The following is a 23,125-nucleotide window of genomic DNA, read 5'->3' as shown; positions in this document are numbered from 1 at the left end:
AAGATGTCAGTGACTGCCTTATCTTAAATGTACCCATTCTGAAATTATTTGACTGCTATCCTCTTACATATGAAGCACACAAAGCAATTTTATTGCTATATGAAGTTCAGAAATGCATTCCTGCAAACTTTATATACACATTTAATCTTTCTTTTATATATTTGCTTTTTCTTTTAGTAAGTGATGGAATAAACAACACTTTCCTTTGGATGGATTATACTACACATGAACTGCCTGTTACTCTTTCTGCAAAAATAAGAAAAGCCCTTCGCTTTCCTTTGTTAAATACCAGCTTGATAGCAAAAAGCTTCTGAATGGCTCACGCTCACAGCAGACCATCAACTGAATGGGATCAGCACTTCTCCTGCTAAAATATCTGAAGTTAAGGATTTGGAAAAGAGGTTTTTGCAGAGATGACCCATTTACAAGCTGGACTTAGTCCAGAGACTATAGAGAAAGCCCGCCTGGAACTGAATGAAAACCCAGACATTTTGCATCAGGATATCCAGCAAGTCAGGGACATGATCATCACGAGGCCTGACATTGGGTTTTTACGTACAGATGATGCCTTCATCTTGAGATTTCTCCGAGCCAGAAAGTTTCACCAAACTGAGGCCTTCAGACTGCTGGCTCAGTACTTCCAGTACCGCCAATTAAACCTGGATATGTTCAAAAACTTCAAGGCTGATGATCCAGGAATCAAACGGGCTCTGACAGATGGGTTCCCGGGAGTACTGGAAAATCGCGATCACTGTGGCAGGAAGATTCTTCTGCTTTTTGCAGCCAACTGGGATCAGAGTAGGTAAATGTAGATAGTGTCCTTATCTTTTTACATACACTTACACTCAACTTGTAATGGAATATTTGTGACCATCCTTGAAGCAGCAAGGCCATTTTCAGTAAAATATTTTGTAACCATGAGTCCATTTCACTAAAACTTTCATCTGATCTGATCACTTCTCATTCTTCAGATGTAACACCGTTGAGAGAGAGGGGTATATCAGTGTGTCAAAGAAGTAGCTCATGTTTTTTTCCATAAATATTTCCAGGTTTTAGCCAGATAGTGTCTGTTTGCTATAAATACATTAATGACTATTATATAACTGCTTCAGTAATATCATAGACTAGACAAACAGGTTGACAGAAAGCAAATGTCTCAAAACATATGGGGGTTCTTGTAGCTCTTCTGGTGCAGAAGGAAATGACCATATTTATTCTGTCTCCAGACTTCTTAACAGATCTTTTCTTGTTGTTTTAACCATTTCAGGAATTACGGCCTGTGTTATGAGATTTCCACAAACTGCACTGTAATTTCTACACACTCTGGTTCCTATATGTTTGTTAGTCTGATAAATGGGAGATTCATGCAAAGCGTATTTTCTGTTCAGGTAATTTCTTTACAGAATGGTATGAACAAAGACATCTCCCAGCCATTATTATAAAATTATGTCCTTAACTGTTAATATGATTAGTCAGCTTTCACTGCCTATTTGAAGGGATACAGAGAAAAGGGGCTAGTCCAGGAATATCAAGTTCACATTGTCCTCTTAGTCAGAAGTCATTCCATTCCATTTTCCCTGCCTTCACGGTGAGATGGAGAAAAGTAATCAGCTGTAGGATTGCCATGTGCTCTGCTGATTTCTGAGAAAAATCAGACTGAAGAACAAAACTCAGATTCAGTTTTTGAGTATCATAAATTCTGATAAGTTCCAGGTAGCATTTTGTCTTGGCACAGTCTAAAGTTGTCCATGAAAGTGTCTCATCCTTAGGAGTCAATAGTTTGGAGCTTTGAATTTATATTATAGAAATTATTAGAGGACAATACACATATGCCTGCAATTTTTCATGTTAGTTGTTTTCTGGGAAAACCTTTCATCTCCATGTGAAAACATCGGAAGTGTTTCTAATTTTCCTTTGCATGTACAGATCTGGTAAATAAATGTATAGAAAAAGTTACAGAAATGTAACTTTGCATATACAAAAGTATTTGGTGAAATCCAGAACTGAAGCCAGTGATAAAAGTCCTATTGACTAAAAAGGGGCCAGCAGTTTATCTCCTGTCTTTCTGAACTGTGAACTTGCCTTTCTTCCAACCGCAAAACCCTTCCTTTAGCAATTGACCTGGAAAGAAAGATGAATGAACAGGTATCTTGAATTAATAGAAAGGATCAGCTTTAGAGGACAGAAGCACTGTGACTCTGCTGGTTGCATTATGGGATTTAGGTATTATATAGAGCCAGCTTTGGATTTCTGATCCCTCAACAAAATGAATCCTTGTGATTAACCTCGTACATCGGGTCCTGCTCTTGGAAAGCTGAGAGTGCTGCTATCTGTCTAAGGCTTCTGCGACGAAAATTTGACAGAACATTGATTCCTGTCAGATTTTGGCTCAAATTTTCAGCAAGTCCTTTAATATGCATCCATGTATATGTGTATATGTGTGCGTGCGTGCAAAAACCAAAGTGATCCTGCATGCAAGACACCTTGTTTCTGAAAATGTAATTTTAACCTTCAGAGATGAAAGACTGAGGCGAATAGGATAGGATATACTTTCCTAAGGCTCCTCAGTGAAATTAAAAATCATGTGCAAATTTTACCTCTGTTCAGCCACTGAAGTTCAACTCCTCTATGGATGCAAATGACAAGAAGTGTCATTTCTGTGAGCTTTTGTAGCACTGCAAGTGCTACAAGGATTTGGGACAGGATTTGGGCTGTAAGTAAACAGAGGGATGATCTCCTTTTTTACTGTCTAAAGGCACCAACAAGAGCAAAAGCTGTTAAGGAACAGGAAATGATGAGTGCAATGTTCTCATGAGCAGCAGGGAAGCAGGTTATTGACCACAAGAAATATATATTCGTATATATTTCACAAAAAACCTCAAACAAACAGGCATTGTGTATATCTTACATACATGTATCTTGGGCAACCTTTCTATAGATGTGTCTTCAGTGATGGCTAGATGTTTATAAGCTTACATTTCAGCTGAATGCTAATGCAATCAATTCGTATGATGCTGTGACGCTGACATGCGAGAGTAAGAGTTCAGCCTTCAGCATGCTCTTCCTAACTTTAATCTCATTTGCAGCTGGCTGTGTCTTCTCTTTATGATTAAATCATAATTTTTAAGGGATGATTTATAAAGAAATCATAATTTATAAAGGATGATTTAAAATCAGCATAGCTATAATCCATAAACCGATTTTCAGTCCAGACATTCTTACCATTTATACTCCTGGGAGTACAGTGCCTGTAGGGATCACACGTCAAGGAGGCAGAAACAGCCTCAAAACTTTTTGGTCTTACAAATATATTGATTTTTAAAAAGAAATGTCATTATTTGTGTAATGTGACTGCTTGGACACATCAGATCCAAGATGTTTTTAAGGGATTCCCTGTATCAAATATAAAACTTCTATGTGAGCTTTTAGAAACATTTGTAATTTCATCTTCAAGAATCTAATTGGCAGATCTAACATCTCTAGAAAAGTAGGTTTTAATTTCCAGTCTCAACGTTTCTAGCTTCAGCTTCCAGCTGCTGGATTGTGTTAGTTTAAAGGGACCAAAAAAATATGACAGCTTCCCATGTTTGTACTTTTGTGTCCTGACCACATCATCTTTTAACCTACTTTTGAATTCACTGAGGATGCGGCACTGTAGGGTAAGTTACTGTCAGGCAACAAGAAGATAGTACATTAACTACTCTACAGCAGTGGTTCCTGTGTTCACTTTTACCCATGGTGAAAGTAAAACAGCTAACCTCCTTTTCCTTGAGGACAAAACAACCTTGTGTTGTCCACAAGGTAAAGAACATACTTGTGGGTAACCAACACAGCAAAGATAATGTTCTGCAAAGTATTGCACTAGCTTAATGTCTTGCAATATATTTATGCTGCCAAAGCTTGAATAGATTGAACTTCTTTACTCTCAGAATTAGGAAGATTTTCCAGGTTGCTAACACTCTTCATCATTCTTTTCTGGGCCTTTCCTATCATTTTAGTGTTGTTGCTAATGTGCAGATGGATGAACTGAATACAAACTTTCACTAATAAACCATCATGTGGTAACACCATCTCTTCTGTTCAGTAGCTCCCTCCTTTTAGATATAAGATTGTCACTGTTTTCTTAGCTACTTTATCACATTTTGAGCTCATGTTCAGCTTAAATCTGCTTCCAAGTCACTGTTTCCTAAAATACGAACACCACTGGTAAATGTGTCATACATTCTCATCCATAATGTGGGCACAGTCTAGCATGTGATTCACACTCTTCTGCAGAGCTAAACCTGTCCTCCTCATCAATTATCATTGCATGGGTTTTGTGACATCTGTAAAGTTCACTGGCAAGAATTTTATTTTTGTTTCCACATCGTTGAAAAAGATAGTGATTGTTTTGACCAAAACCTCCTTCATGACTAGGAAAAAACCACAAGGAATGATAATTCTTATTGCCAAATCACTAGCTGAGATCTATCATGGTGCCAGGTTTTCATTCATTTAGCATGTTGTGCATTGGTTTGATTTTGCTCTATTTTTTAGACAGGTTTCTTAGAGATGATGTCATCACTTTCTCTCTAGGTCCTGCGTAGTATATTTTGGACCTATTAGTTAATGTTAATCACACAGGATACAGAACAGAAAACTTCAGAGGTACTGAATAAGTGAAAATGAGCAGATGGATAGAAAAGAAAGAGATTAGATTAGTTCCACACTGAGGGAGAGGAAAAATGTTGAGGTATATTACTGTACACTAGAGAATCCATGCAGGGGAGGGCCATCGTTCACTTTGATCAGAGCTCAAGGTGTGAACTCACCCAAAACCCACAAAGGCTTCACATATACCACTGCTTACAGAGCACCTTATTTTTAAATGGAAATTGTGGAGTAATAAAGACAGATAAGGATGTCAAACTGATCTTGTCAGGAACTCTTTTGATGAAATAATTTGCATAATAAAAAAGCCCAGTTTGTAAAACAAATACATGCATACATACAAACGTACAGTTTTGATGATGAGACCTGAACCAGGATTTCACATAAAAACAAATGTGCCATGTGCTGGATTATGAATACTCTTTCTCACACTTTTTCATTTCATCAGCCTCACCAAACCTAAGCCCTCACTCCTCTGATGCACCTCTAGTGAAACTGAAGCTTTTAAAAAAGTCAGATAAGAGTGCCTTTTCGGCTGTTGGATTGAGGAAAGCCTTCGCTAACTACCGCAGCTGTTCCTAGGTCTGCTACTGCCTTCTCATATATCCTGCTCGTACACTGTGGAGATGGGGGTTTGGGTGACCAAGTGATTCAGCAGAAGGTGTTCATCAATCTTCCAAGTAAAGATATTTCTTTCAAGGTTGTTCAGCCAGAGTAAAATTTATTTCTGTGTAGAGAGCCAGCAGAAGGGCTATCTCCAATAATGATCCTCTGCGAACAGGGTCTTGGGGTAGGAGAGCAGAAGGTTGCCCATTGTTTTTTTGCAGTAAAATGGTAATCAATTTCTGTCTTCATGTCTGGACTATTGTGCCTTAGAAGCTGTCACATAGCTCCAAAATTCTGTAAGTCAGTCAGATGGAAAAAAATGCTGCTTTGTTTACAACATATATTCCCAAGTCAGCTGCTAGCCATAAATTCTCTTTTATTAACCAAGGAATCTCAAATGCCAGATACTTACCATTCTGTAGGAAAGTGTATTGAGATAGGCTAAAGGGCAAGGAAATACTCTGACATAGTGGTAAACCAACAGCTATAAATATTTTAAAGGATCGCGATAGAAAAAATGATGTCCTCACTGAGAATGCTCGTAGTGGTGTAATTACAAGGATATTATCATCAGCAGATCCTGTTGGTATAAATGAATATGTCTCAAATGCTGATTATTCCAATATATTTCAAGGATAATCTCAGATGCTTAATAGAATATGAAGGAATAAACATCTGTTGAGACTGATTTATAGTCACAGGCAAACCGTGGCAATAACTCAGCCTCATAGCTGTTTATTATGAGAGATTACAGCTGAAATACGGCCAGCCCTATCACCAGAATGATTTTTACACAGCAAGTCTTTGGGTTTGGCTAGGAGGTAGTGTTTCTGCATTGGGAGATGCTTACAGTAATGCAGATTGAGGTTGTGGTTCAAGCGTTGCATTGACCAATAAGTAGCCTAGAAGCACACTGTATTAAAAAATAATTCATATTACATTATTACATTACTGAGCTAGTCTGAAATGGTAGCAGAAGTCAGGGTAGCAGAGGAAGGAAGTGTAGCATAAGCAGAATACTTATTTTGAGGAGTAACAGATGTGCAAATTAAAAGTTGGACAAGGAAGATGAAAAGGAGCTCTGTATTGAAATGTTTTAATTTGCTTGGAGGCGGCAACTTAATTCAGTTAGTATCATTTATTACGGGAGCTGCATTTGGGAAGGCAATTGTAATCCATATGAATGACAGAAGGATGACATACACAAATGACAGTCCTGGGTAGGGCTGAGAAGGGAATCAAAGAAGAGGGAGAAAATGTCTGAAAAAGAGAAAGAAAAACAACAGCTGGGAAAGTTATGAAGCATATGTTGAAGAACGAGAGAAGCCTGACTGAAAGGAAAAAAAAAATCAGTGGAGGGGGGGTAAGGCAATCAAACACATGTTGAGAGGGAAGAGAAGGTGACTGGATGGTGTCAGGCTGAGGGCTGACTGAAGAGCTGTGAAGGACAGTGCCAGTGGGTGAGACAGACAACTGCTGGAGCTGGCCTGTGGGATAACAAAGGGAAACCAAGGGCAGACTGGAAAGTGGCTCTGTGCCACCTCCCTCCTGTGGAGAAAAGAAACCAAATCCAATCCCCATGCTTTATAAACTGGAGAGAAGGACAGTTGATTAAGAAAAATACACAGTCAAGACACGTACACAACAAACACATACACACACATGCACACACACCCCCTTCCTTCCCAGACTGTCTCAAAAAAAACAAATTTTGTGTGAGAGTTTATGTCTGGGTGGCAGAAAAGAGAAACTGCATACAGTTGTGATAGCACTTGTCCCTTGTCCCTAAAAAATGACCCATAGTCCTACATGGGCCGTGTATGTCATCCTCGCTGCTGGGTTCTGCAAAAGAACATTGTAACAGAGCTATAGCAACAGAATAGTATGAAGCCAAAAAATATGACATCCCACTTGGCTCTTTGTCCCTTTGTCCCTTGGGAACAGCTGGTAACCATGAATGAATGCTCTTGTAAATAGGAGTTTTGAGAGGTGAGATTTTGTAGGAAGAGATCAGAATATTTTTTGTCAGAGCATTTCCTAAATCAAGTTTTCTAAATATCTGATATTATGATCAGTTTCTAACTTCTAATTAAAATGAGCTAAGGCAAATTCATGCATTGCAGCAGGAACAGACTGCAAAGAGTCAGGGAGGAAAAAACCGTAGTTCTCTGACCAGCTATTTAATAGGCTACATGCAGTAGAAGCATCAGAAAAGAGTGGAGATATTGAGCTGGAATCCTTAAATACATTTGAAATTTTTAAATTCTAATACTTTCTTGATATATTATTTCCTCAGGCCATGATTTATTTTATACTCTTTCCTCTGAACTCTGAGTCTCTGTATCAATTGCATTTTACATAAAAACAGTCGCTTTTTTCAGTGCGCCCTGGTAGGTGCTGAGCATCCTCCACTTCCAGCACCCTCAGAGCAGCACAAGGGATGTTTAGGAACTGGTGCTGTTAGCAGGCTGGGTGATCCCAGAGGAGTTACAGCGGACAGCATGAATTTGGTCAGGATGTGCATGGTGGGGGTGGCACTGAGCTCCATGAAATGGCTGAACAACACGTCGGGGTAAATTCTACCCTGCCACCACAGTCACCCTGCTTCAGGGTGCTTGTCTGCCATGGTGAGGCTGGAGGATGAGGGAGACAGCTCCCACGGCTGTGCTGGTGAGAGTGCCCTGACCATATATCTCTGGGATGCTCTTGATAATGTGAGGAAAGAAGTGGTACAAGCACCCCTCTGCCACAGGCACCTAAAAATTTAACAGAGCAGACAGAAGTGGAGGCCAGGGGAAAGGATGGAGGAGTAAAGACATTCCAATAAACCAGCCTAAAAATTGAGTTGTTAAAGCTCTTCTGTACAAGATATTTTGCCTCTTTTGACATGGGTAAGCCAATAAAACAGGTGGAGCATCATGATTAATATGCCATGACTGGAGACTTGATTCCTAAAGAGAAGAAAACGGAATCCATCCTTGAGGAAGAGGAAATTTTTGTCTTAAATTCTGATTGCCATCTCAGAGTTTTTATTTTTAATAAGTGCAGCAACCACAGGGGCAGTAAAAAGCAACTATCCTTTGCTCCCAGACCATGATAATCTCAGCTCTGGAAACTTCCTGGAGGGTTGATTTGTAGCAGGGGACAGAGGGCAAAGCCAGCTATTTAGCCTTCTGCTGGAACTATTTCCTATGTAACCGCCTATTTTCTGCCCATGCTGAGCAAACTTGCATCAGTAAAGATTAATTTTTAAGGGAAAGGTAATATGCAAATATCTTCATTGGTGCTTTTGCTTTACAGAAAGATGGTATCACTTTTCCACTTTTCCATTGCAGACACATAGTGGATGGCACATGTCTGTGCATGCATTAACACATGTGGTGCCAGTTATCTTTCGTACATGCAGTATAAATCACAGCACCAAGTAATGTTATGACGCTATACGATCAATAACATCTATTTGAAAAATGCATATGGATTATTTATATAATATCCCATAATACATCTTTAGAGGGCCAAAATTCAGGATTCGATTGAAACTGTAAGATTCTCAGCTATTGACTACCATATTTTTGAACTTTATCAATATACATAAGAAGAAATATTTGCTTTTTAGAGACAAATTAGTATGTTTTCTATTTTAACGTTGCCAATCTGCTGTGTATCAAACCCCTTGTTAGGGACCTGCTGCTGGCCACTGTCACAATGAGGATTTGGGGCCAGAGGAACCTTTGGTCTGATCCAGTAGAACCATTCTCATGTGTATTTTACAAGACATGTACTCTCACATACTTTACAAGACACGCAGCTGATGGTCTGAATAAACAAAGCAGGAAGCTCAAGATTTTTTTTTTACCTTTTTAGACCAATATGGTTTTCTTCATTGAGTTCCAGGTACAAGCCATCCCCACACCTTCCTTTTCTTTCCCATAGATAGTCGGTGCTCCCTTCCACAAAGCCATAATTTCAGCTCTTCCGGTTTTATACCATGTCAGTAGAGGAACTGAATTCCATACATTCAGATATGAATGAAGTAATAAAGGTGAAAAAATGTGTTAACAAGCACAAGGCCACTGCTATGGTGCGATCAGGAAGATGTGCTCCCCTTGCCAGTGCTAAACCTTTCACTCTTTCCTTCCTTCTGCCTTCCTTTCACAGCAAATCCAAGAGATGCCAGTCACGTATATTAAATATGCACAGATCAATCTACAGAGTATATGTGGTGCCTATACCCCTTTGGAGTGCCAGGGTATGTGTTAGCACACAGCATTTCTTTTGTATAGGTATTTCTGACCAGGAAAATCCACACCAGAGTGTGATAACCTTACCTAAGGCATCTCCATCCTCTCCTATTATCTTGGACCTGTGATCCTCTAGGCTGTTCTCACTTTGGGAGGTTTCTGAATAGGAATGCAATGCCTTGTTGTCCCAGGGATAATCCTACGCGTCTCTTGTGTAAGTACAAAAGGAGAAATGTGATTTATATTGAAAGAGAAAGAGACTGCTGAAAAATCCTCCTTCCAAATGCACTGCAATATTCATTTGAAAACTGAGATAATAAAGGAGGAGGAATAAACTCTGACCTAGGGAGAGACGGTAGGAAATCTTTCCATTTCTTAGATTCTCATTTACATGTAAGCCACTTTTAGCTGGCTATTGCAATTTAAATTCAGTTTCACTCTGATAAAGCCTTCAATTCTGTTTGAATAAAAGAGCTTTGCAAGTCTGGGGAAAATGGCAATTTGTGTATGCTGTAACTGCCGATGAATGCCTTTCCTTTTTCCAGCATTTTATCATTATTCTCTACTAAAATGTATACACAGTACATGTACATTCACTTTCTTTCAGAAAACATTTTATATGATTCATTTAAAAGTAATTCAGGACCATTTGGGGGTTTACTTCGAAAAAAGGCATGTCAGATGTAGACTCCATGTTAAAAGCCAAGGAGCTTTGTGAGACACCAGACATACCTGCCATTACTGGTTTAGTCCTGGCTGACATGTTTGTCTCTACTGAGATTTTCTCACCTCTTGGTTTGTTAAATAAGGTATTCATGGTTAATTAATAGAGAAAATACTGATTGGGCACAAAAGGATTTGGGGGTAAATGATGGACTACAAATGGAATGATACAGTAAGGTGATACCATTGAAGAAGCAATGTCTCTGAGCATTCTTACAGGAATGTTGTCTGCAGGACACCAGCCGTTATTCACCTTTATTCACCTCAACTGACTTGTAACCTAATGTCGTGGTTTAACGCCAGTCAGCAGCCAAGCACCACGCAGCCGCTCCCTCACTCCCCGTCCCCCCACCCTGCTCCCGTGGGATGGGGAGGAGAATCAGGAAAGAAGGCAGAACTCATGGGTTGAGATAAGAACAGTTTAATAACTAAAGTAAAATATAATACTAACAATAATAATAATGAAATATAATAATAATAATAGTAATGAAAAGGAATATAACAAAAAAAATGGAGGGGAGAGGGGAAGAAAAAAACCCCAGTGATGCACAATGCAATTGCTCACCACCTGCTGACCGATGCCAGAGCCGCGATCCACCCCTCCCGGCCAACTCCCCCCTGTTTATATACTGGGCATGACGTTCCATGGTATGGAATACCCCTTTGGCTAGTTCGGGTCAGCTGCCCTGGCTCTGCTCCCTCCCAGCTTCTTGCACACCTGCTTGCTGGCAGAGCATGGGAAACTGAAAAGTCCTTGGCTTAAGATAAGCGCTACTTAGCAACAACCAAAACATCAGCGTGTTACCAACATTATTCTCACACTAAATCCAAAACACAGCACTGTACCAGCTACTAAGAAGAGAGTTAACTCTATCCCAGATGAAACCAGGACACCTAAGTACTAGCACAAGAGACAAATCTGAGCTAAGTCAAGAAATGAAAGTAAAACAAGAAGTCTGGAAAATATGACGATGTAATAAAAGTTGAGGACAATAAGAGATGGGATACGAATCTTCCAAAATAAAAGGAAATATAAAATAAAAAAATAAAAGTTTACCTTAATAAAAGGTGGTAGTGAAAAGTTCCCCATTTCCTTGGGAATAGGAATACAGAATAAAAGCAAATTAAGTAATCTTAAGCAGAAATAGATTTCCAAAAATTAGAAAATATTTTGCAATGATTAAGCTGGTTCAGGACCTGAACAGGTAACTGAGGCACTCTGTGGACTCCTCATCACTGGATTTTTTACTGAAGAATTCAGAGACAAACTAGGAGTACTTATGATGATGCAGTGCAGGAAATGTAAGAGTGGCTGTCAGGTAACTTCCTATCCCTTGTTTCTAGGATTAATTTTGCTTTGTCAAAAGCCTCTGAGGAGGATAAACTCAGAAGATGCTTTAAGATATCTTGCAATTTAAGAACACAAACATTGTATCAGTAAGATCTGGTATCTAAAAATACAACAGGCTATTTATCTTGTATATAAGAAATGCTGTGTAGAAGGAATTTTCCCATCTGGGATTCTGAATACATGCTGGGTGTTTTATTCCTCTATTATATTTGAAAATGGGTAGTTCTGATATTTTATGGTGTTCCAGTGTCATTGTTTCCTACGATGGAGCTGTGTCTCCCACTCACTGTGTGCTAAAGGGATAATGGTCACAAAACTCTTTGTCTCCAAGGTGTATTGCAGCCTTCTTGCTGGATGAGAACCTGTTTGAAACCACTAAATAATGCAGGTGTCCTAACATTGTGAAAAGTTTGCTACACCTATCTGTGATGTGGAAAATTGCAGAATCTCTAGGTAGGTAGCCCATCTGGAAATAGTCCTGCAACAGGGGCTTTCTGACATGACCTCAGTAAAACAAGTTCTAAGAATTAAGGAAAGTATCGGTGAGCAAATACTCTGTCAGAAGGAGTATGCAGATGCAGTGAGTGAGAATGGTGCTTTCTTGTGTCTGTCTTACTTTCAGAGGTATTAAGTTTTCCCATGGGAAGGAGTTTCTGAAGTACTGAGTGTGGCTGTTTGTGAAACGTCACAATGCAGACGTAGTATTGGCTACATGTTCATGGAGGGAATGCTCCAGCTGATGCAGGAGCCACATGGCCTGTCCTGTTGGCTGCTGTTGAGAATTGCACAAGGAGGGCCTTCAGAGCTCTTGCTGGCCCTGCTAATCAGCAGCAGCATCCCTACATCCAAGGAAATTTAATTAGTGTAAAGCCACCTTCATCTTAACTCTGAAATACACTGCAGTATAATTCTGGCACAGCTGAGTATCTAGTCTCCAGGATATTAAATGCTATTCTTGAATACTACTGGACCTACCAAGCCAAAAATACTGTCTTTGTAGAGTAGGTTTGAACTTTAAGGAGTTTACTGTGCTATCTCATTCAACTGCACTAGAGTCAGGGAAAGACAGTGAATAGCAAAGGTTATATTAACATATAATGTAGGGAGGTAACTTACAGGCAATTGTCAAATGTAATAAAATGCACAGACTTTAAATGCAGCTGCATCAAAACTCTTGCCCTGTCAATCCAGACCATGGCTGTTGAACTGGGTGACCTCTTACTGCATGATGTATCTAAAAGGACATTGCACTCATACTGGCCAGTTGTGCCCACCAGCAACCAATTTCCTACATGAATTTGTTCATTTTTTGTTATCATCAGCCCTACAATGGGTCCTAACACACTAGGATGAAAAAATAAAGCAAGGCTTAACCCCCATCCTAGAAAGTCTGCAATCCAAATGGACAAGAGAAAAGAAGCATTGAATACCTTCACTAAATGAAGAAGAGTGTATCAGGGGTTGAGGGCTCCCTGGGGGCTGGGAGCACTGGTGGCTCCCTGGGGCAGCAGGGCAGGGTCAGGCAGCTTGCAGCTGGTGGCATCCCAGGGCAGGAGTGCACCCCAGGCCTGATGGGGGGGCTCGCAGGGATTGAACACAGTCAGACAGTGAATCAGTGACACAAGGAAGAAATAACTCAATGTTTCCTACTTGTCACACCACTGCCTTGAAGACAAGGTCTTCTTTAATCCTGTTTGCTGAAAGATACAGAAGGAAACCTGAACCCACCTGACCCACAGAGAGACTTCAGTCCTGGTCCAGCTCTTACACCAGAGTGGGCAGGACAAATCCCTTTGCCTACTTTTTTCTCCCCTGAAGAAGCTCTACATCTCCCAAAGGCAGGGTGGAAAATAAATCTCTTGGCTGCCACCAAAGCCTGGCCTAGGCTATGGCTCACTATAAATGTCTACAAATGCATCTTTGATAAAAAAATGATTATTTTTTTATCCTGAAGTACCCACAAAGTGTTACTATGCTAATGGTATGTTGAGAAAACAACCATTTGCCAGACTGGTGGTGCTGAGCAATTAAGGAGGGCATGCAAGCCATGGACAAGACTCATTTCTGCATGTGGTGAATTGCTCCAGTGTGAGCATGGCAGGATAATAGAAAACGAAACAAGGGAAAAAAATGGAAATAGTTATCCTGGAAGAAGTGCCCAGCATCACGAAGCCGGTGTGATTTAGAGCTCTGCACCTCGATTAGCTATGTCCTCTGAGGAGAGGCTCTGGCTGGGACCGGGGGAGCGGCAGAGTGCAGGAGTGAAGTGCTGTGACCAGGCAGAGGGGAGGAAGGTGTTCATCAATGAATGTCCCACTCACTCAACGGCCCACTGTGCCTTGGTCTTCCAGCACTGTACTATATGTCATGCAGTTTCCTACTTCTGGAATAAAAAATGTCCTAATTCATGCCTACAGTCATGTTGTGGGGCCCTTAATAAAAGTAGTGCACATGACTAGGTCAGAATAGGTGAACTAGAAGTCTGGTTTCCAACTTTCATGAAACTATGAGTTAGAAGATTGCATGGCTGAAGCCAGGGAACCTCCTCATCTAATTCTTTCAAAAGCATATACATTAAAGGGTTCATGCATTTCCAAAGAGCAAGAAGACAAAGAAAATTTTTTCATAATGTGATTCAGCAATGCATATGCTCATATGCATGTGAGCAACCCCAACAAATTCATCTATGGAGACAAAATGCAGGAATGAGACTATTCATACACTTTACATTAGATATTTGCTTAAGTATCTTATGGCTTAATATACTTCTCATCCAAAAATGAAACCAGTGCATTTAATTGACTGTTAAGCACTGTTGATTAATACTAAAATTGCAACATATTAACCAAAGCTAAGTCCACTGAATGCAAGGGAATGGAAACATGAAGAGTTCTGGCAGATCAGGGAAAAAACAATATGGAGAGGCTGGAAGCGCTCTGCTTTTTGTGTGTTTTTGTGGAGTGAAACTGACTGCAGCATATTGGGATTAATTTTGCAAAGACTTGATCACTTGTAGTTTTTCTCTGATATTGCCATAAGGCCTTCTTAGTAACATTTTTGTGAAGTGAAAGCATTGGCTAGAATAAAGAGAAGTATGTACTACAGTTGCTTTTAAGCAATGAATTCTGCTGTTGCAACAAATGTGTTGTAAGACTGTGCTTAGATCTATAGGAATGAACTTTCCCTGCCTAATTTTCCCCTTTCAACGCAGAGTAAACTCTGAGGCAATAACAGACAAAAAAGGACACCCAATGTAGTATTAACAAACCCTGCACTTTTAACAAGCCATCCCATGATACCAAATTACAGCTTTTATATATTAGATCTTCCAAAGGCTATATCTTCCCTGTTATGGTGCAAACACCTCCAATGCCATCTCTTGAAAAGTAGGCTTTGCTACTTTTAAAAAGACTTCAAGGTGCAGCTATTCCAATAAACAATAATATGTTCATGGCAACACACAATCCCTTATTTTCTTAACACCAAACCAATTAGATCTCAAGGAAAATTAATTGTGACTTTGTGTTTTTATAATGTTTTTTTTTTACAGGAAGGAATAGATGAAAAAATCGGGTATTACTTTGTAAACAAGCTTGTACCAATGACTGCATGCAACTGTTTTCCAGAAAACAAGAGGAAGTAAAGAGCAAGGGTGATTTATTTGTTCAAGATTTCCACATTAACCTCTAATACTGAAGTTTTCCTTCTGGCATTTTTCTCAAGGCCATGTAACTAGACTTGCTGTGGCAATGTCTGCTGATCCTTTTTCTGCCTCTTTTTTGCTGACTTTGACAAAACAGGGCCTCCCTGATGTCTGTATGTTCACTGAAGTGATCACTGCTGCTCGTGTTTGGAGTAAAGATCCTGGTTGTTCCAGCTAACTGGTTCCAGAGCTGCCTCCTACAAATACCAATGTGAAGTCTGGCAGGACGTCTTTGTGCATTGAGTTCAAAAGCACAAAAATTTTGGCTATTATCTTCTGTACTTAATCGTTACATATGTTGCTCCATGAGCAACTATTTATAATTGCATGAGTAGTGTAGAGTAGTGACTTCAATTAACCACATTTCTTCAGTAATTCTCTGTATTGACTATGTGAGAATTCTTATTAGAAGTGTGAAAAAAATTTTGAATTAATTATATTAGCTTCACAATAAAAAGCAATACAAACAGAAATAGAAGAGTATAAAACATTACATGATCAATGTACAGTTTCCAGTTGTTTAGGAAACCTAAAACACAGCCCTTTCCCCAAGAAACAGCAAACCTTGAAACAGTGGTTGCCAGAAGGCAGAGACAAAACATCTACACATATAAGTGTACTTTACTGTACAGAGGTTAGAGCGATTTAGGAGGTTGCTGATAACTTGTGTAATAAGAAATTAATGAAACTTTTCTTTCAGAATTCCTAACATTACAATTCACATGAAATTCTGGTTTCAACTCAACTGAATTTTAATAGTTTATAAACCACTTAAATTGTTTGTCACTGGCAATTCCTGAGAAAATTTGGTAGTCTGCCAAAATAATAACATAACATTACCGTTCCGAAGCAAGGACCACGCTGCACCTGCAACCCTAATCTGTACTCTACTGGGAATTGGCACGTACCAAAAAATTGTACTGGCTTCAGGGGAATAAAGGATAGCAGGATGGGCTTCCTTTTACCATTACCATATATTCAATACAAGGCTCCACAATCCTGTTTCTGCTGCCTTTGGGATCTCAACTTAAACAGTTACTACACACCACTGCTGTCAATACGTGACACAAAGATCTGTCTTGTCCCATCCAGGAAAAAGCCTTCATGGAATTAGTAATCTTGACTAAAAAGCAGAGTTTATTGCAGAAATTTAAGGTTTCAAATCCTGATAATGAAATACAAGTAAAGCATTGATTAAATGCTTCAGGTAGATTGCTCATTCTTTTCTTTTTTTTTTTTTTTAATAGGGAAATTATGTACCAAGCCACTGCATTCACAGAAAATGAAGTACTCAAAAATTATGAAGTACTGGTCTTAGAGTTTTAAAATATGCTTAATTTTTCACTTTGTGATTATGGTATCTGAAATCATACTTTAAAAATTTGTTATAGCCTATTTTGCCCACTGATCCTGCACAGGGGGGATTTTGAGAACAACTGTAACCCTGGCAGTTTCTAATTTTCAATTTGCCACCTGCATTTTAATATTTTTGTTCCATAATTACTTCACCTGTTTTGAGAAAGCCAGTCTAAACACTCGTGTATTTCTAATGAGCTGGGCCAGTCACATTAGTTTGTTCAGGTTGCTGTTTGGAAGAATTTCAGGGGAGTCCTTCTAGGCTCACCTCTTTTCCCTTTGTCCTGCAATTCTCTCAGAAAACCATATTTTGCAACTTCAAGGCCAAAAAAACAAACAAAAAAATCCATTCCAAAGGACTATTTTGTCAAAGAAACCCCGTACATCCCAGGAAAGCTCACTTCCTCATTTGCAAAGCATCAGGTGGTTGTAGCTGTCTCTGATCTGAACAGTTTTCGTTCCTCTCACCCAGTCTATTCTGCATGAGTGGTAGTAAAATCCACAGAAGAAGATTTTTATCTTCCTTTAGGCAGACCACTTTTGCTCCATTGCTGTCATCCATACAAAAATACACTTAGTAAAAGGCTAGTAATGCTACATAGTATAATGCTGGTGATACTTGATTTCTGTATTCAGTAATTCCCCTTCAAAAGGAGCAATTGCCTCACTCGCTGGAGTCATTACAGAAGCAGTTGTCATTCATACTGCCTATAGAATTAAATTCCTAAGGTTTCTACTACACTGTGGTATGATTCAGACTGGTGGTGTCTTCCATAACTTTTGTTTTCTACTAGCTGCTTATAAAATTCATTCAGTTATCAGTCTTTTGTTGATTGACATACTAGGGAGTCATGTGTCCGTGGAATCCAGATCTCCCAAAGCAACTTCTGTCAGCTGTTTTCCACATGGGAAGTCGATACCCAATGAAGTCTGAGACCTGGAAAATGTGAGTAAGAAGACATACCTTTTTCTAATTCCACTGGTAACACTTGACCAGACTCCTCATTGTTGGTTGGATTGCATCACATTTTTTCTCATTAAGGACTCTGCAAAGTCTGGAGTCTTCTACAGATATCTCTCATTTACACTTTCAGTGGATTTCTAGAAAAAAAAAGTCTGCTCTCTTAGTGGGAATGGTTGTTGCTATTCATTCCTTCAATTTCTTCAGCGATGTTGCGTGAAATATGATCCACTCAAAAGTGGCTAGGGTGAAAACTGCTCATTTTTCTTGAGCTTCATGGCACTGCATATCCTTTTCAGTGTAACTGTGCAAAGCAGTTTCTTTGTGGCTGGCAGCATCATGATCCCATACACTTTTAAGAGTCTTTATTTCATAAATCTACGCAGGTTCATTTTTTTCTGGTCCTTCTCCCCTGCTCAGTTGAATCATTATAGCAAATTTTCTTCGTCGTTGTTTCTGAAGAGATCTGCAGTTAATTTTTCCTAGACTGCTGTCTTAAGAATCTTAATAGCATCTGTTTTGAGTTCCCCAATGATCATTTCTACATCAATAATATCAAGTTCCTCCATCTTGTCAGCTATATCAAAGTTGCTTATTGTTCCAGTGGGAAACCTCTTTGATATATAATGCTTGACACATCTTTTCATTTGCTTGTAAGAAATGATTAGAATATTTTCATGTCTGTCTTTTATTGGCCCTGAAGGGCTCCAACTAAAATAATTTATAACCTTTTTTGTGATTGACGTAACTTTTGTACATCTTTTTAATGTCTGCCACTTTCACTGCCCAGATTTAAGTACAGTCGTAAGCATAGGTATATGCTTATTTGCCTGATTTAATAGCAATTTTAGGTGTTTACTAATATATACTTCCATTTCTATTTTTTGCTACTTCTTCTCATGTCTTGATGACTTCTTACCCAGTATCTCTGAAGAGATTCAGCTTTGAGTATTTGCCTTTGGTGATGACATCCACATGCCTTCATCAGTCTGTTTTTGCTGTTCTAGAAAAACCCTAATATGCTCTTCACCAACCAGGCATAGGGACTGCTGAGCTTCTCCAAGCTTTTTAATAACTTCATCATTTTTGTATTATCCTCTATATTATGATAGTTAAAATGCCATTTTTACTGGAGAGAGGTTGTAAGACTGTGATGTTTCTGATTGCTTGCTTTGCAAATTATTTGTTTGTTTTCATTCGTGGCATTGCTGCTCACTGCACGTACTTGCTCTGCTTTTCTCTTTCATTTCTCCTGAAAGGAGGAATAAAACATGGTCTCTGTGTTTCTCCATTATATCATTTGGTGATACCAAAACTACTTCAAAAATCTTTATGTGGAGATACACATTACTACCACAGAATGAAGTTGCCAAAGAAGATACACAGGCCGTTTTCCACCATCTTCTTGTGAACCTTTTCTAGACATGCCACTACTGCGGGGTCTGCAACAGTCTGTCTCTGTGTGTGTGTTCATTTCACACAGGCCAAGGAGGATGTCACACTGACTTAATAAAGTCCACTGGGATGTTGTATTTTTCTTTTTCTTCTTCATGTTATGCTTTTGTTAGGGACATAGTACTGCACGACTGTCACCTTCATGCACAGTGTCTGGAATTTCATGTACAGGGCACTACCCATAACTCGGTCTCAGTTTGCTGTAGCTTTTCACCATAATCAGCTCAGCTCTGCTCTTCCTACTGGCTAGATCATAATTTCTTGAGCCTGATGCAATCTGCTTCTGACCATCTGGCCTCACTTAGTTTCCAGTTTTCCTATGATTTTTTCTGACTTTTTTCAGCCGGTAGAATCAAATGTACCTTCCATAATTCCATGCACAAGAAAAAGGGACCATTCAGCAGAATATTTTTCAAAATATGGCCTGCTTTCACAGGCAAGTTTTGACTCTCATCTGTCAAGCACACCGCTTGTACACTATCTGTGGCTCTAAAAATCTGAGATTCAGATGGACCAGATTTCTCCTCTGACCTTAGAGCTTCATAGAGATTTCAGACTAGGTACTAGAAGGAAAGAGGTGATTTCATGCATACCTTTTGGGTTCATTGTCAGCTTACGATTGCCAGATGAAAGTTCATTACTGTAATTTCAAGTACACAGGAGTTTGCTTCTTAGCTGAACAGTTAACTTCCAACAGAGATAGAGAAAAGTGAGTTTCTGAATGAACTTCCAGGCATTCTGCTACATTTTTTAAAGCTTTCTGGATTGATGAGTGCTGTGGGAGTAACCAGGTGCTGTTTGAATATCCACAAGCATTAGTATGACTTTTGTAGTTCTGAACTTAGCACTCTCAGAATATATGCATTGGTGAGCAGTTATCTGATTTTAACTTTACTATTTGATCTAGTCATCATCGAGATCTGCTGTAAGAATGACTGGTTGCAACCCAAGGGGTAATTAGATAATTTTGTTAGAATTGTCTAAGGTGAAGTATGTAAACATACCATTTAGTTAGCTAACCAAAAATCTTCCTGTGAAGTTTGTTTTAAAGTCTTTTCAGAAAAGTTAATAAATATACAGATGAATTCTTGCCTTGCACATAAAAGTGGCCCTGATACTTCAGGCAGAGTGTAGGATTTGTAAGTGGCAAAATTATGTTATCATAATGCCCAGCAGTAATATTCTTTTGGCAGACGTAGGTGAGGTAAGTGATGTGACAAAAAGTAAATAGAAAGTTGTGTACGTTAGTGAAGATTAGCAAAAATTGTGGAAAACTCTAGAATAACCTAGAAAAGCAGCATTTATTATGCAAAGAAGTCTAAGTGCAGTGCAAGAACATGTTGGATTTTAATACATGGCCACATCTTGTATGCAGATCTTTTATCCTCTCTTAACTCTATGCAGTTTCTTCTGGGTTTTCAATTACTTCTAACCTTTCAAGAAAAACATCAGGTGATTATGGACAACACAATTAAGACATGTACTTATTGTGCAGTGGTGGTCAGAAAAGTTAATTAGATGTTAGGCTGCATTAAGAATGAGACAGAGAATAAATATGAAAAGATAAGATATTCTTTTATGTATGCTGATATTCCAAACTCACCTTGAATACTGAATTCACTTTACATTGTATTATCTCAAAAAGAAGGGGATGTAAAAAATATGACTGTCCAAAAAGAAGAGCAATTAAAGGAATTCATTAGCATTATGAAGAAGTGAGGTAATTGCATCAGAAGGGAGCAAGAAGTCCAGGGCTATTTCAAATGGAAAGATGTTGAAGACGCAGTAGAGATATAGCTAGAGGAGATATAGTGGAATCGTACAGACAAAACATGATAGCAGGGAGACTGAATCAGTGAAGCCATTTGTACCTTCTTCTAATAACAGAACAAAGGAGCTGTATAATTGCTTTCTGTGATCAAGCAGTAGCTTCATAATGTTCAAAAGAAAATCCTTTCCCTTTCTGTAATGAAAAATTAACTTATGGAATGCAGTGATGCAAGAAATTGAGCAAATAGCTTAGTGTGATGCAAGGATGGATTGCAGTGCCAAGAGGGAATAAGAAAAGGCTATGCAATCACACAGAATAGAGTAAAACAACAGACATCATCAATCCTAATGCTGCTAACCATAAGCCATTTATGTACCAGCACTTGTTTTGTTCATTATTACTACAGTTGTGCTTTGAGGGAACAGTATCACAACATCAGTAAGATCACGATAGGAGATTAAAAACCACCCCTCCAAAAGTATCCTGAGCAGTGACCATCAGTCTGTTCCCACGTGTTACCTCCTAAATTTCTAACAGTGGAGACCACTAACCTAGAACCACCACAGACTCCCTGACTGTGCTCATACTGATATGTACTCTTTGCCCATCTTCCCCATGCTTCTCACAGGGGACATTGCATTTTGGACTATCCAGGCAAATTACTGCAGTGGCTCTGTAGAACTGATTTATTGATTGCATTTAAGGGTTGTAGCATAGGACTTTTAATAATTTCACAGTATCATAAGACGCTGCCTGTGATTGTCACTTATTCCTGCTCAGCAGAGAAATTTGCACAGTATGCAAGCATGACATTGCTCCGGGTACTAAAAAGGCAAGAAAATCACCAGTGTGTAGCTCAGAAATACTTAACTCCTGAAGGAATAAAACAAATCCGTAGCCAGAGGAACAGTCATATTGCACCTGAGATTCAATTCTGGCCTTCCCTTTCACCAGCAGGCTGCAAAGCAGAGCTGCACACTGCTCCTGAGAGGCTTCACCCTGGACGGCGCTGAGCGCTCTGCCTGGAGCCCAGCCAAGCCATTAGCCCGATGGCTGGGCTGCCCTACTGCACCCACACGGACTCCTTATGAGCAGTCACTAAGCTTGTGCTGTGATGGGTTGCAATCAGTTGCCTGCTCCATTTGGGATCAAGTTTCTGGAGAGTTCAGGGAGGGATTTGTGGAGCTCTCGGGAGTGTAACGATTTTATGCTTTATCTTGGACTGATTCCCTGCTAGATGGTGTGACACGTCCCTGGGCTGAGGCAAAAGGAAGAGCAGATGTCACCTCCCCATTCCCCTGTATAGCTCTCTGGTGGAAGCTGGTCCTACCAGGGGTCCAAAGAGCTCCACCACCTGCATTGTCCCTCCCCAAGCACAGGGGCTGCGGAGGTCCCTGTTTTTCAGTCAAATTACACATAAGAAAGGGTCCTTGCACAGTCACATTAACATCAGGGGCAAAGTATTCATTTGGTAAGGGTGCCCACAATATGAATGAGTGTATGTAGGAGGAGATTTGTAACACAGACTTGAATGCGAAGCGTGTAATTCAGGGGCTATTGGTTGCTATGGAGTTCAACTGAAAGTGGAAAGTGACAGCAAAAAAACTCATAATACTTGTATATAGAAGAACCTCCAGCAGAAAGATAACAAGGGGAATATTTTTATATCTTTAAGAAAGCCACTGAGAGGCAATTTTTGCATGATAAAAGAATAAACCGATGCAGTTTCTTTCTGCAGGCTGGTACATTTCCCCTTCACTGGCAATGGCAGAGGCTTCCAGCTCACTCCAAGGAGGAATTCAAAGCCAGCCAGTGACTGTGGGTGACTGCCCTCCGTTATAAGCAGAGCAGTGGATTTCTAACGTTGTTAAATACAGTTCAGGTCTCAGCTTAGTCTACACTACTTTTGTAACCAGTGCATTGTTCGGCTCAGCACTTCTGAAGAAAAAATCCGTACACTTATTTATCTAGTCTGTTATCCTGGATGTCAAGTTACTTGGGAATTTTATTTATAGACTTACACAGACGCTGTGGTGAAAAACTTGCTATCTTTTCATTACAAAACAGGAGAGAGGCCTGTCTGAAGCTGACATACTGGAACAACCAAAGATAGCTACACTGGATGTGACAGAAGAATAATTCGAGCTATGACATTAACTTAATGCAACCTGTGTTTTACTCAGTAGGAGCTTTATGTGCATATATTCTGGTTCTACAGAGAAATAAAAAAATCAGTAACTTAACTTAGGCATGACAAAGAAGGGATTAGTACTCTACAAAATAAGAAAAAATCTCATGTTGTGTAAGA

General features: G+C 39.4%; 1 protein-coding gene across 1 annotated transcript in view; it reads left to right on the top strand.

The window, feature by feature from the left end:
- The first annotated feature begins 413 nt into the window (after nucleotides 1-413).
- Nucleotides 414-23,125, top strand: part of CLVS1 (clavesin 1) — a 96,806-nt gene continuing 74,094 nt past the window's right edge. The window contains exon 1 of the mRNA XM_050892371.1: nucleotides 414-802. Coding sequence (XP_050748328.1) covers nucleotides 414-802 — 389 coding nt within the window. The remainder of the gene's footprint in view (nucleotides 803-23,125) is intronic.

This window comes from Gymnogyps californianus, chromosome 2, assembly GCF_018139145.2.
Source record: "Gymnogyps californianus isolate 813 chromosome 2, ASM1813914v2, whole genome shotgun sequence".
Taxonomy (NCBI): domain Eukaryota; kingdom Metazoa; phylum Chordata; class Aves; order Accipitriformes; family Cathartidae; genus Gymnogyps; species Gymnogyps californianus.
The sequence above is the reverse complement of the archived record's forward strand: the minus strand, read 5'-3'. Positions and strand labels throughout refer to the sequence as shown.